At 41.5% G+C, this 15,082-nt stretch overlaps 1 protein-coding gene across 2 annotated transcripts in view; it reads left to right on the forward strand.

Moving 5' to 3' along the window:
• Positions 1-15,082, forward strand: part of Lk6 (MAPK interacting serine/threonine Lk6 kinase) — a 482,934-nt gene that overhangs the window by 210 nt on the left and 467,642 nt on the right. The window contains exons 1-2 of one of the 2 annotated variants that reach the window (XM_086543279.1): positions 1-110; positions 7,900-8,251. The exon at positions 1-110 is cut by the window's left edge and continues 210 nt beyond it. In XM_086543279.1, coding sequence (XP_086399405.1) covers positions 75-110; positions 7,900-8,251 — 388 coding nt within the window. In that variant the 5' untranslated portion in view covers positions 1-74. Of the gene's footprint in view, positions 111-3,993; positions 4,027-7,899; positions 8,252-15,082 lie in introns of those variants that run through there. The other variant, XM_086543280.1, reaches the window with a different exon arrangement.

The following is a 15,082-nucleotide window of genomic DNA, read 5'->3' on the forward strand; positions in this document are numbered from 1 at the left end:
CAAGTACGAAAGAGACTTGGGACATCTGCCAGGCCGACCTCGCTAAAAGAACCCTAGCAACCGGGTGCTGCAGAATGGAAGGGAAGAAAACCGACGCGTGGAATTATCAGGTAAATTCTTATCGTAATTTCTCAGTCCTTTCGACCTGCCACGTTGCCATATTCAACAGGCGGTCTGAAGAGTTCTTATGGAATCCTCAGGGCATGACAATATAGCAATGATGTTATTGGTGTGGGCGGCAAGACCGGAATGGTTTAGCGCAAGCCCAAAGCTCTTTTTCGGGGCGTTACGGTGATCAGCTGGGCGTCAGACACTGGGTTTTGTGAATGGCGCTCTCCTCTCGTAGAACTTTTGATGTTGTACAGAAGCCGTGTTGTGTGAATATCTGTTTGTGAGTTATTGGATAGTCGTAACTTTATTGTTAATAGAGCTGTTGCTACTCCCCTAAGGACGAACGTTTTCTTTTATTGCATTTTCTTTCAGGGGTCATTAGAGAAAATCTACGTCTCGGAATGGATAACTATTGTAAAACTATTTTTCCTGGCGTTTGTGTCAGTCGAGTGTATCTTTACATTTGCATGGATTATCTAGTTTCTTATGGGTGATTGATAGTGCACCTGCAGTAAAGATAGCTGTGGTAATAGAAAAATCGACACCTGATGCTTTCATAATTAGAGTTATGGTAATTACGTCTTTATTGTCCCCGTCACTTCTATAATTATTACTGATGTGATTACACTGGTAGCCAAAAACCTTATGGTCTTTACTGAAAATAATTACAGGAGTATTGACAGTAGTAGTGGTGGTGAGATTAACTTCAGATTAGCGAAGAGGTTAGCTTTAAAAGGAATGCAGCACAAAATATTATCATAGTTAAAGGGGAGGATATGGACGTGATTTTTTTACGACTGTTTTTGACAAATGACAATCAATTCTTTGCTCATCGCATCGATAATATTGTAAACTATCATGTAGAGAAACTTTTTTTCAGTGAAACTTAAATGTCCACGTGATTTAAAGCTCCTCGCGGCGTGACGTCAGCACTGAGCGGACACGGAAAAAAATGTTTGACAGGTTTTCTCGAGTAGTTTTTCTTGTTTAAAACGCTACTTCATCTACACTTTTAATGCAATTGTCTATTACTTAGTATCGGTTGAAAGAGCAGTAAAAGGGCTATTTGTGGACGGATTATTATTATTATGATTATTTTTAATAATAGAATTATTAAAGCTGAAAATCGATTTTTTTTTTATCAGAAACAAAGCAAGAAAAGGCAATTTCCTCCGACTGTTTTTTTTCAGACACGTGAGAGATATATATGGATGTTATTTCAAAGTAGTTGATTGAAAATAATTGGCTGCATTGTTACAGTTTTTTTTTTCATAATTTTTAGAATAAATCAAATGAAATAGTTATGAACCAAACTTCACGAAATTCACATGATACCATAAGTGAACATATACAAATAACATATCAATTTCAAGGCTATAGCTCTTCAGAAGAAAAAAAATCACCCATACGCTCCCCTTAAGTGATAGCATGGTATTGGCATAGGCATGACTATCAGAGAATAAGGATTGGCCTTTTGAAGTCGTGGTAGTAGTAATAGTTATAGTATTTAAATAATATCTGGATAATGATAATCGTATTTTTTATTGCACTGATAATATTAGTAATAACGATTCTAGGGTGAAGTCGCATTTTTGTCGTGCCAAAACTTGAGTTACATGAGTAGAAGAAAATCGTCATGCGCACCAAAAACTTTTGTTTACATATGACGTCACAAACCATAGTCGAAAAAGCGTTTTTGAAACACCAGCCAGGCTTGAGTTTCACTGCCTCGAGCGCGAATGAATCTATTTCATGACAAAAATGCAGTTTGATAATAAAAACAATACTGGTACTTGACGTACTTGTTATTGTTATTGTCACTTGACTTCTGATACTGCCTCAACTCCCATGTTTATTGTTAATCTTACTGTAACTGTTATTACTGTTACCACATTCCCCATCTTAGTTACGGAGATTTAGTTTAGTTCTTTTAACACGAACTCCATTTATAGTATCTCGAGGAAGTACTTAATTTATTATCTTTTTCTAATTTTATTTAGTTATCAGAGGTCATCGTACCTCTTCATGTTTACTTTGTGTTTGAATTTTAGATTATTCAATCTTTTGGTGAGTTGTATGTTAGCCATTTGGTAATTTAATAAATCTGTAAGTTGTTTTGACCAGGCGAAGGTGCACTCTGGGGTAGCAGTGTGAGGGGGAGAGGGAGAGGATAGAGAAAAGGGTGCCATTTGAATAACTACGTAAAAGGGTCTACTGCCATAGATAAATATTTTATTTTTGCTGTTTGATAGAAAAAGCATTTATATTCATTTCGGAGTTTTGGAAAGTAATTTGTGAATATGATTGCATTTGTGCCGTTGGGATGCGCTCGCACATACACACACACACACACACACACACATATGTGTGTATATACATATATGTATATATATACATATATATAAATATATAACGTACATTTTTTTTAAGGGTCTTAATTAATTTATATATATGAAAACAAATCAGCGAAATATATGTAAAAATTGCCGAAAAGAAGACAGAGATAACGTGATTATTGATAAGAAAATCAGACAAATATTTTTTATTGCAGATTTTCGACATGTTGGTACATTTCTTTGATAAAAATCGAATATCGCATTACTACCTACTCTTTTACGTAACCAAACGAGGTTACACTATTTCAATGCAGTTTCTGGTTGAAGTTACATTCATGATTTCGTGGCGTTAAAATTCCGTGTATCGTCTAATCAGCTGATTGTCTTAGATTAGATGTTATTAACCGTTTAAGATTTTCATCCCCATATTTTTTTTGTCAATAATTTGCATCTCGCGGGTTGAATTTCCGTTGGAGAACGAAATATTTGCTTCTGTGAAATCCATTTCTAACCTCTTAAAAAAATTGCTTTGAGTTGGAGAGATAAAGTGAGAGGAAGGAGGGGAGGTAGGGGGAGAGAGGGACAGGGATAAGGATAGGGAGAGGGAGTGAAAGGGAGGTGAAGAGAGGGAAAAAGAAGTTGAGGGATAAAAGGATAAAGGGGGAGGGAGATGGAGAGAGAGAAAGGGGGAGATGGAGAGAGGAAGAACGGGGAGATGGAGAAAGGGAGAAAGGGGGAGTTGTTTGATGAAGAGATATAGAAAATGGGAGATGAAGAGATAGAAATAGGTAGAGAGAGAAACGGAGAAATCAGGAGAGAACGAGGGCGAGGGAGAGCAAGAGAGCTAGAGAGAGCAAGAGTGCGAGAGAGAGCAAGAGAGCGAGAGAAAGCAAGAGAGCGAGATAGAGATAGAGATAAAGAGGGAGAGGGAGAGAGAGAGACAGAGAGAGAGAGAGAGACGGGGTGAAGAAGGAGCTATGAAGAGGGAAAATAACCATCAGCCATCTTAACTATGTCATTACGCACATTCTATAACCGCCAGTAATGAAGCACCCGGCAGAAAATAAAAGCACAACCTATCAATCCAGACATTTAACAATTGGGACATTTTAATCCAAAACGCAGACGTCCCTTTCATCCTTTTACATAACCAGTAGATGCTGCAGCACGGAAACTTCTCGAACAGTACTAGACAGTCGTTCGGATCCTAGTTGGCTAGTTAGGCAGCGTAGTAGGAAAACCCACACGTGGATTTGTGGGTATGATGCATGTCAAGTTTTACCACCTATACCCACACACACTCCCGCTAAGCCACTGAGCCATGCCGCTTGTGTGACCGTTAATTTTTTTTCCTGGCGAAAAGTGTGTGACAGATTCCGTTTTTGCGTTTTCCCTTTGCATCGGTCGCGTTTGCATCGCTTGTATGTTCATCATTGTCGTTGTTTTTCTCTGATGTTTATGTGTTTTCGTTTCGTGAGTTTATCTTTGTTTTTAGTCGCATTGCCGGGGGAGAGATTGACTGGTCTCGCGTGACACGGGGCTGTGCTTCTGGTGTTCCGAGATGCCCGGGCTGCTTTCGGTGAGTTGCGTTTTTTTTTTGTTGTTGTTGTTGAAGGAGGTGGTAAGAATGTATTAAAAATGTCTTTAGTGAATTTCCGGGAGTGTAGATCTAACCAGTGTGTGTGTGTGTGGGGGGGGGGGGTAACAGAAATGACATCACTAAGAAGCAAACGGTATAGATGTTTACAGTGTATACTCCTTTTTTGGCGTGGAATTATACTCATTTCACAGTATCTAGTTATAGTGAAGATTGTCGATAGTGATTTCGAGTGAATTTGAATACAATATTCGCGATATAACACACCTAATAGTTTAGCGGGGGTTGTGTCAATATCAGTTAATTGTCTTTAATGGACTCGCATTATTGATCGTCGTGGCCTCAGCGCTTCGAACAAAGGCCAACAAACCACCATATAGTTTCTAGCAATATAGAGCCAGACCAGGTTCCTTATCTGATGATAAAACGTGTGGGAGGTCTGCAAGCTCTGTTATCTTACCGAAGTGTATCACAGCAAATACTCCCTTTGATGTATAATTGCACCTTTTTCCTTCGCCTGAGTAAAACAATATATGTAGTAGTGTCACGTTGGTTCACTTGCATGGCAGTATTATTGATTTGTTTTTGTCTATTCGCGCAATTCTATAATTGGCAATGATCGCCATATTACCTTGCAAACGACAATTGAAACTCGGCTGTCCGCTACTCAATAACGCGCGATGGCAAGCTCCCCATTGTATTGTGTTTGCGAATTATAAGCACTGTAGTCTGGCTTGCGCTTTGATGGTGTAGAATAGCCACTTTCCTGTTCTACATGACTAGCTTTGTATTATATTATTGTTCCTTTGACCCCTTAGGCTAGTAGTGGGGTGCTATGGGCAGTATCGAGAGGTGACGTAACATACAAAGTGAAATGAAATCTCTCCTTTACCCTAAATTGAATTTACCTTTGCAACAGGGTGCATCTTCACCTTTTTTCTTGAATGAGATGAATATAGTGTACGTTCTCAAATGGCAAACATGTTTTTTGTTGTGAAGGTAAATCACAGAGAGGGAATAGTATATTTAGGACTATCCCGTCACCTTTATGGCAAAGATTATTTACGGACGATTTCAGCCGTATTCTGCGACATTTTCTGCGTATCGTGGCTATGTCATGTCCATGTTGCGTCAATGTCATGTTCATGTCACGAAAGTGGTATTCCAGAACGTAAAAGCGTGGCACGTATGTCAGTTGCATCAGGTTTACCAACGCATGACACGGTCCAAACGACGAATTCTTAAGAGAAACTAAAGTCACAGGTAGCACTAACGAAAGATAATTAGATTTTGTTGAGAATCATTTGTTGTGCTTGTTCCTTGTTAAAGGATTGACAACCGTTTCACGAATGCGCATTGGAAATTTTAGTCTGCGCTCCATCAAAACAAACGGGATGAGAGGGATCGTGTATTTATGTACAGATCTTCCATATTTTGTGTGTAAATACACTGTACACATATACTTTGTGTATCTTCTATATATGTATATAGATTTAATGTATACATATTTCATATAATTAAGTTAACTTTACGTTCCTGACTACTGTTGCCATTCATTTAACTCTTTTGATCTCCTTCGAAAAATCTGCCAAAAGGTAAACAAACTCAAAATCAGCAGTGAATCCACGTTTTCCTAAAATGATTGGTAATTCAATGATGCCTAATATATCCAATATAAATAATTATTTCCAAACGTGGTATGAAGTATTGGTAACAAAGATTACACACAAAAAAAAAATTCACAGATTTTTCACGATTGCTCCAATAATTTGCCACGACTTTGCCACGCTGTGAACACGAACAGGGGCTTCTGGAATACCAATTACAGCCTGTTCATGTCATGTACTTGGCACAATAGGCACTCAGAATATGGCTAAGGGAAACCACGTACCCTTATAATATTTTGTGTAGATACACCGCGTGAGGACAGAGAAAAAACAACAACTATGGTGATGGCCAAAAAAAAAAGAACACTCAAAACAACACTATTAGCTATAAAAGATACTTTGTAGAAGGTGAAGGGAAAGCCGAAGTCGATTATGAGAGAGTCCGTCAAATAAAGAATCACTCCATGTTCTATCTTCCCGGTTTGTTTTGTACAGGAATTCAGCATCGGTTCAAGCAGTCCAATCGCTTATTCAGCAACGGTAATCACAGCCATAAATGATGAAAATAAATCTCTCAAATACATAAATACAAACATTCTTGATGTCGAATAAACACTTCAAATGAACTTGCATGTTAATATGATAAACAATTGACAAAAAGGTAAAAGAACACGAGAAACGCAAATATAACATTAGTAAAAACTTAAACACGACATATAGAATGCCATGTTATATTCCAAGCCTTATCAAAGAAAGAAACTATTATCTAACTTTGCCAAAGCTCCAGAAAAAGGTTCTTAACACCAGCCATTGGACACGGAACTCCAACGAAGGGGAAGATTTAAATTCGCGTGAGATTCAATCTATCACTGTTGGAGTGTTGGAGAAGAGCTTGGGTAATGTTTGAGGAGTGTTGGGGGCGGTGTTGGAGAATTGTAGTGGTTAATGTTGGAGAGGTGGAGGCAGACCAGGAAATAGTTTTGTCTGTATTGGAGGAGTGGTATGTATGTTGGGTTGGGGCGACTGTATATCATTCACATTTATAACGAGTCCGTTGCTTCAGAATGGGGGTATTAGCTATCTTTTTGGTAAAGCTTGAAACGAGGACTTAAATACCCTTGACAGCACAAAATAATATTAGTTATGGGGATAAAATCAGAGAGTGAAGGCCAGGCAAAAAGGCACTTCTAGAGACTTCATTAAGTGATCGTATTTCCAAGGCCAACAAATCCTCTCCATTTATATTCTAGCTGATTGGAGATCTAGCCGAAGGAGAGAGTCCGCGGTGATCTCCAGATACTGGATCAGATGGGTGCGTCCTCCTAGGCTCAGGAATTTCCATTTTCTTTGCAACAAAAGACCCAAAATAATATTTTTACCTACCTGGTAGAATACCTCAAAAAGAAAAAAAAATATGCATGTCATTAAGCAAAAAAAAAAAAGAAAAAAAAGATTATGAAAGGCATAGCTACAGCTGGTGATGAAAAAGGGTTGCAAAACTATCAATACCATTTTTCTGTGTATATTCCCTTGTGGCAGCGAAATGGTTAAAATCTGTAAATAAGTGAATATTCCACTATTAACTAACCGCAATCTCATCCATGTTCATCCATAGCATAAGGCCTTCGTATTCATGCCTCCACCGACACCGTGGCCTCCGCACTAGGCGCTCTGTCAAAGGCCGATAAACCTCTTGCACTTACGTTCTAGCAAGATAGTGCTTGTGCTGGTAATTAATTTGGCGATGCATTGTTAGGAAGGCTACAAGCTCTCTTATTAGTATATCATACGGGAGGGAGCTTTATTCGTGACGATGGATGTAATACTTGTCTCTTGTACCCACTATTATCTGGATTTATCGTAGCATGTGCAGGGGGATACAAATGAAATTTTTGCATGATGTCTTGGCCAGTAAAATGTAATTTCATTTATTATTATTGTTGTTATTATAATTTTAATCATCATAAGTCTTAAGTCTTTGAATACCAAATAGTCTGAATTTACCAAAATGTTGTCCACTTAGCAATAAACTTTTTTTCCCACTGTCGGCCTTTCTCGTCCTTCGGAACTAAATGGTATTTTTGTGAAAATCTCGATTGAATTGTGGAACCACTAAGCTAGAATTGAAATTTACCAAATAACAAAACTTGATTATTTCGCATCATTAGACGAGAATGAAGGTTTAAGTCATGGTAATGTTCCCGATTTTAATGGCACCTCTAATCTGTGAAATTTGTCTTTCCTACAGTGCGGTATGGAGGGAGTGGCTCCGAGCGAGTACGCGGGCGCCAAGGGTACCAGTGCACAGTACATGGGCATGGGCGTGCGGGCGGAGGGGCGTTTATCCAAGGGGGTGTGCGAGGAGGACCTACACGTTGTAGCGCCCTCCGACGACGAGGACATAAGCCTCAAGAGCCTGGCCTCGCTCCTGAAGGACTACCGGCCCGAGGACCATGATGTGGTCGAGTGCGGCGGGAGCGTCATGTGGGCGGATCTGATGGAGCCGAGTGCCACGGACGCCGCGGAGGCAGGGGCGCGGGCATTGGCACAGGAGGGCCAGGCTGTTCGCTTCGCCGATGACGACGACGGCGTCCAGAAAGGTGAGTGTTTGATCTCGCTTTTATCTCGTTTTTATATTTTATTATTATTATTTTTTTTAGTGAGCGTGTATGGAAGGGCACCTTTTAATTGGGGAGGGGGCGAACGTTGGGGAATAGAAGAAATGGCGAGTTTAAGTTGAAATTTTATTTGACGAACGTAGATATTATGAAAGGTTATTGGTAAATGTTTAGGGGAAGACAAATGAAAATGAGGACACACATCGACGCAAACACGTGCGTGCACACACACACACACACACACACACACACACACACACACACACACACACACACACACACACACACACACACACACACACACACACACACAAAGAGTGAAAAACTCGATATTCAGAACTTGAAGCACATAGATAACAGCTATTTGAAATGGGCGCTCAAAGAAATGGAAACACGTCTTTCAACTGGCGTGTTGACCTCTGCAACCAGGGGAGGGGATGGGGGAGGAGGAAGGGGAAGGGGTAAAGTTGATGGATGTCAAGTGAGATGGATGTCATTAGGACTGTTGCCTCGGTCATTTTAAGCCTTTGTTTACGTGTATTACTGGAGGGAGAGGGAGGCAAGTACCAGAGAGAACGGAGAGGAATGTTTGGGTATAGGAGAGAGGTCAAACGCATATATTGTTAATGGTTGAAATGGTGAAGTTTTATTTACGTTCCTGCAGGCAGGCAGACAGACAGACAGACAGACAGACAGACAGACAGACAGACAGACAGACAGACAGACAGACAGACAGACAGACAGACAGACAGACAGACAGACAGACAGACAGACAGATGGACAGACAGGACACTCAGAGATGGAGGATGAGACGTCTGACCTCACTGACATGTGATACGGACGTGCAACGTGACCGATATTTAGAGACAGTAATTACGAGGTCTTGATCGATGGGTTGTAATTGTTGTGCCATTCTCATTGATTATGCATTAGTGAGATGGATGCCATGAGGACTTGTCATGGCATCTTCTGCCGTAGTTCATGTGTGATATAGATATAGAAATAGATATAGATATATATAAATATAAATATAAGTATATATATATACAGAGAGAGATATAGATATAGATACATAGATATGTATATGTAGGTATATATATATATGTATATATATATATATACATATATATACATATATATATATATATTATATATTTATATATATCTATAACTATATGTATTTACATAAATATGTATATATATGTATATGTATATACATATATATATACATACATATATGTATATATATATATATGTATATGTATATACATATATATACATACATATATGTATATACATACATATATGTATATACATATGTGTATATATATGTGTGTATGTGTATGTGTATGTATGTGTGTGTTTAAGATCAGTCTGAATCTATATGAGTGTGTATACATGTCAACAACAAAATGATCAGACTAAGGCCTCTTTCACACGAGGACACTGGTGCCCGCCACCGGTTGCGTCGCTCTAATTGGTGGCGGGCAACTAGTGGCTCATCGACACCGCTCCTTGTCAGCTGGAAGAGTGGCACCCGAGGAAGAGCACCTTCTCGTTGCCTTGCTAGTTAAAGAGAAATCGAAGAGGCGATCTGCAGTAGAGAGGAAACTGCATGTGCATGACATTTTATCATCAATAATGGACACAGCAATGCATCAGACACTTTTCAACAACTTATGTGCTGATGAGGAGCTGTTCAACTACTTTCGCGTGAGCAGCAAGCTTCTCTATCTCTGTTCCACATTGCTGGTAGTTTCTCTGCTGCACAAACCAGGTCCAAAATATTCACCTCCTCCACCATTTTCACGATCGTTCGCGATATTCCTTCCATGTTTGTTGCCCGGAGATTGTCAGGTCGGGACACTGTAGAGGCCTCGTATGCGTAAGGCTCCATTAGAAACTATGAGAGGCAACTAGTGTCCGTCACCCGGTAGCGGACACCAGTGTGAAAGAGGCCTAATAATCACGTCTCTTTGGTAACCTTGCATTGACTAAGGAAAACGTTTATATTCATTCTTTTTAGAGGTCGCGGAGTAGATTTCGTTAAGTATTAAAAAAATATATATATATGTTAAGGCGAAAGGGAACAAGGGGAAAGGGAAGGATGGTGATGATGATGATGATGGTGATGATGATGATGTACATGATGTAGATGATGTACTTTATGTACATGATGTAGATGAAGAAGAGTGGGAGGAAGGAAGATGACGAAAAGAGGAGGGAGGGAGGAGAACAACTACTATTACTACTGTTACTGCTGCTCCTAATATTATTATTATAACTACTGCTACTTCTGCTACCATTACTATTATTATTATTATTATTATTATTATTATTACTATTATCATTATTGCTACTACAATTACTATTACTATTGCTCTGACAACAGCTACAACTACAACTACTATTCCTATTACAATCCCTATTTCTATTCCTATTACTGCTCTTAGTAATACTACTAACCGCGAAACTAATAGTAATAAAAAGATAATTTTAAAAAATATTAATAAACAAACAAACAAACAAGAACGGGGGAGGAAGAAGTGGAAGTAATATATGAAGTGTCGTGGACGTTATGTCGGGGGTTGGGGGAGAAGGGGGTGGTGAGTGTCAGAGGAAGCGAAGGGAAGAGAGAGAGAGATGGTCGGGAGAATACCTTGATTAGATGGACAGGTAGGTAGGGGGGAGAGGGGGAGGGAGGGAGAAGAGAGGAGAGGAGAAGGGGGAGGGAGAGGAGAGCAAGAAGAATTGATGAATGAAAGAGGGGAGGGAAGGAGAGAAAGAAAGAGGTGATAAGGAAAGAGAGGGGGGGGGGAGGAAGAGAACGAGAGCGAGGGGGACAGGGGATGTGAGGGGAATTTGAATAGAGGAGAGTAAAGAAATAAGAGATAGAGGAATGTAGAAAGAGAAATAACTAAAAAAAATAACGAAAAGCTTAATAAAAGCACGAGACAAGTGAAAGCGATGATGGACGAATTAACAAAAACTATAAAGGGAAGAAAGACCAAGGGACGAAAGAGGGAACAGACAAACCTCGAGAGGAGAAAAGAAAAAAAAAAGATACGGGAAGAGGACATCCAGAAACGAAAAAGAAAACGGACGGAATGGAAGAAAGAATACAAAGAGTAAACACCAAGATAACGGAAGTAAGAACACGAAGATACAAGCAGGAGTAAAATAACCAAGAAGAAGGAGAAGACGAGAGGAAGAAGGAAAGAGAATAAAGAGAGAAAAGAGAAGAGAAAAAAGAGAGAAGAGAGAAGAGAGAAGAGAGGGAAGAGAAAAGAGAAGAGAAGAGGAAAGAGAAGAGATGAAAAGGGAGAAGAGAAGAGAAGAGAAGAGAAGAGAAGAGAAGAGAAGAGAAGAGAAGAGGAGAAGAAGAGGAGAAGAAGAGGAGAAGAAGAGGAGAAGAAAAGTGCCTACGTGCAGGTGGAGGCGCCCGGGCAACTTCGAGACAAGCTGTGACGTCACGGCTGGGTTGTTTGACGTCACGAGAGCCTTGAAAGGACCTGACCTCTGCCTTGCCCGAGGATGACGAGGGGGAAGGGGGTTATGGGGGGATAGGTGGTTGCGGAGGTGCGGAGGGTACGTTCGGAGGGGGAAGGGGAAGGGGAAGGGATAGGCGTTCAGAGGAGGGTACGTGGGGGGCGGTGTGTGTGTGTGTGTGGGGGGGGGGGGGCACAGAAGCAGGGTAAGACTTGGAGGAGGGGAGGGGGAGGAAGGGGTAGGTGGGTAAGTGTGGAGGGGGATTGGGGGGGTTGGAAGGATGTAATAGCCACTTGTCCGCAGTGGTGTTTGATTCGTTGGGTTGGTTGCCCGCCGGAGATTGTTGCTGTTGCATTTGCTGTCTCTGTTGCTGTTGTTGAGTTGAAGTTCCTGGTGATTTATTGGGTTAAATGTGGTTGTTCATGCAGTTTTTTTCCTTTTTAAGTATTTCGGTGGTGATAAAGTGTTGGTTGTTTTAGTTGTTTGTTTGTTTATTGCGTAATATAATCATATTAACAGCTTCACTCTCGCGCTTCCTTCAGTAATCCAAAATCATTAATCGATTTACGCATTTATTTATTTATCCATTCATTGCAATTTTTACCTATTCGTTATTATTTTTCGGGGATTTTCATTTAAATTTCATGTAACGGGCTTAGAGGATGTTGGGGAGGGGGGGTGTTCAGGTGTATGTCCGGGGGAGGGGGGAGGGGGATGGGGATGTCTGTGGTGAATCAGAAAGCTTTTGTTATGAATATTTATGGAGTTGATTTCTTCTTTTTAATCCCTTTTTTGTATTTTCGTCTTTTTCGTTTTTGTCTTTGTCGTTTTCTTTTCTTTTCTTCCGTGTTCTTGATCTCTTTTTTCTTTATTTTATTTCTCGATTTCTTTCTCCTTTTTCTTTTTTTTTCTACTCTTTTTCTCTGTCTCCTCGCTCTTTCTTTTTTCCCTTTTTCTCTCTTTCTGTATCTTTCTATCTCCCTCGCCTCCTCATTACCCGTAGCCCCGTCCTCCCTGTTTCTCTCTTCCCTCTTATCCTCTTCTCTCTTCCCCTCTTTCCCTCCATCTACCCCCCTTTCCTTCCCTCCCCTTTCCCTCCCTCTACCCCTCTTTCCTTCCCTCCCCTTTCCCTCCCTCTACCCCTTTTCCTTCCCTCCCCTTTCCCTCCCTCTACCCCTCTTTCCTTCCCTCCCCTTTCCCTCCCTCTACCCCTCTTTCCTTCCCTCCCCTTTCCCTCCCTCTACCCCTCTTTCCTTCCCTCCCCTTTCCCTCCCTCTACTCCTCTGTCTCCTTTTCATTTCCTCCCTCCTCCTCCCTCCCTCTCTTCGCCTTCCACACATCGCAGTTGCCAAAGGACGTGTCATAGATTCCTCATTCTGTTCAATTCGGTTCACTGTGAAGGCAAGCAGACGATAGGCCTAGTAATCCTAGTAGGAAGGAAGTAGGAAGGAAGTAGGAAGGTTGATCATAAGGACTAGTAGGGAAGAGGCAAGTGATGTAAGTAAATCGTGGCGAGTAGGCCTGGGCTACCTCGGTTGGCTTGTTCTTTACCTCTCGTTGTGAATGGGGAGTGGGGTTGTTGTCGTGTGTTTGTTAGGGTGGTGATTGGTCTGTTCTTGCTGACGTATGCGGGTATGCTCATTCCGTATGCTCGCAAGCAGAAGCGTACTCACACACATACACTCAAACACGCACACACTCACTCATTCATTCATTCACACTCACTCACTCATTCACACTCACTCACACACTCACTCACTCACGCACGCACGCACGCACGCACGCACGCACATTACTATGCACAATGTTACGTAAACACAATGGACGTGACAAGTGCTTCTTGTTTTATGTACGTTCTGCATTCGACAATGACATCATTAGCATATTTTCCTCCGGTAAACAAATCTTTTTTTTTATTCAAAGGAAAGTGGGTTAAGTAGATAAATATTTAGACAAAGAGAACGAGGAGAAGAAAAAGTAAGAAAGAAAGAAAGAACGAACGAAAACGAAGTCCGATTTAAACGTGTTTGACCCAAGCAGCTGATTTTCAAATACTAGGTCACGTTTTGATTGTGTTTTTGCTTGCTTGTTTACTCGCTTTGCTTGCTTGTTTGCTTGTTTCGATGTTTGCGAGTGTATTTATTGATTGGGTTTGAGCTCTGCCGTGATGCGTTATAAATTCGGTGCCAAGCTTAACGAGGGGAAAGGTGTGAGGGCAATATTCTCACTCCTTATCGGTCGCTCAGTTATTTTTTTACGTCTGGGAGTGGGGCGCAAGAGGGCACGGGGGAGAGAGGGTGTGAATGTAGGACAACCTTGGTGTTTCTCTCTCTCTTTCTCTTTATTCTTTCTTTTTTTTTCTCTCTCTCTTTCTCTTTCTCTTTCTTTCTTTCTCTCTCCCCCCCTCTCTCTCCCCCCTCTCTCCCTCTCCCTCTTCCTTCCCTTCTCTCTCCTCTCTCCCTCTTTTCCGTCTCCCTCTTCCTCCCCTCTCTCTTCTCTCCCTCTCCCTCTCCCTCTCCCTCTCCCTCTCCCTCTTCCTCCCCCTCTCTCTTCTCTCCCTCTCCCTCTCCCTCTTCCTCCCCCTCTCTCTTTTCTCTCCTCTTCCTCCTCTCTCTTCTTCTCTCTCTCTTCCTCTTTTCTCTCCCTCTTCTCTATCTCTCCTCTTCATCCTCTCTCTCTTCCTCTTTCTTCTCTTTTCTCCCTTTTTCTCCCTCTCTCTTCTCTCCCTCTCCCTCTCCCTCTTCCTCCCCCTCTCTCTTTTCTCTTCTTCTCTTTTCTCTTCTTCTCTTTTCTCTTCTTCTCTTTTCTCTTCTTCTCTTTTCTCTTCTTCTCTTTTCTCTTCTTCTCTTTTCTCTTCTTCTCTTTTCTCTTCTTCTCTTTTCTCTTCTTCTCTTCTCTTTTCTTCTCTTCCTCTCTATCCCTCTCTCCTCTCTCTCTCTCTCTCTCTCTCTCTCTCTCTCTCTCTCTCTCTCTCTCTCTCTCTCTCTCTCTCTCTCTCTCTCTCTCTCTCTCTCTCTCTCTCTCACTCTCTCACTCTCTCACTCGCCACCCGCAACTCCTCCCTTCTCTATCTCCCTCTATCCTTCCCTCCCTCTTTCCCCTTTACCTCCCCAATTCCATCTCCTCTCCCTCCCTCCCTTCCTCCTCCTCCTCTCCCTCCATTCTTTCCTCCTTCTCCCCACCCTCCCTTCCTTCCTCCCCCCTCTCCCTCCTCCCTTCCTCCTTACCCCTCTCCCTCCCCCTTACTTCCCTCTCCCTCCCTACTTCCTCCTTCCCATCTCCCTTCCTACCTCCCTCCCACCCCTCCTTCCCCCTCACCCTCCT

Source organism: Penaeus japonicus, unplaced genomic scaffold (assembly GCF_977035675.1).
Source record: "Penaeus japonicus unplaced genomic scaffold, GWHDUDI00000001_assembly GWHDUDI00000013, whole genome shotgun sequence".
NCBI lineage: Eukaryota > Metazoa > Arthropoda > Malacostraca > Decapoda > Penaeidae > Penaeus > Penaeus japonicus.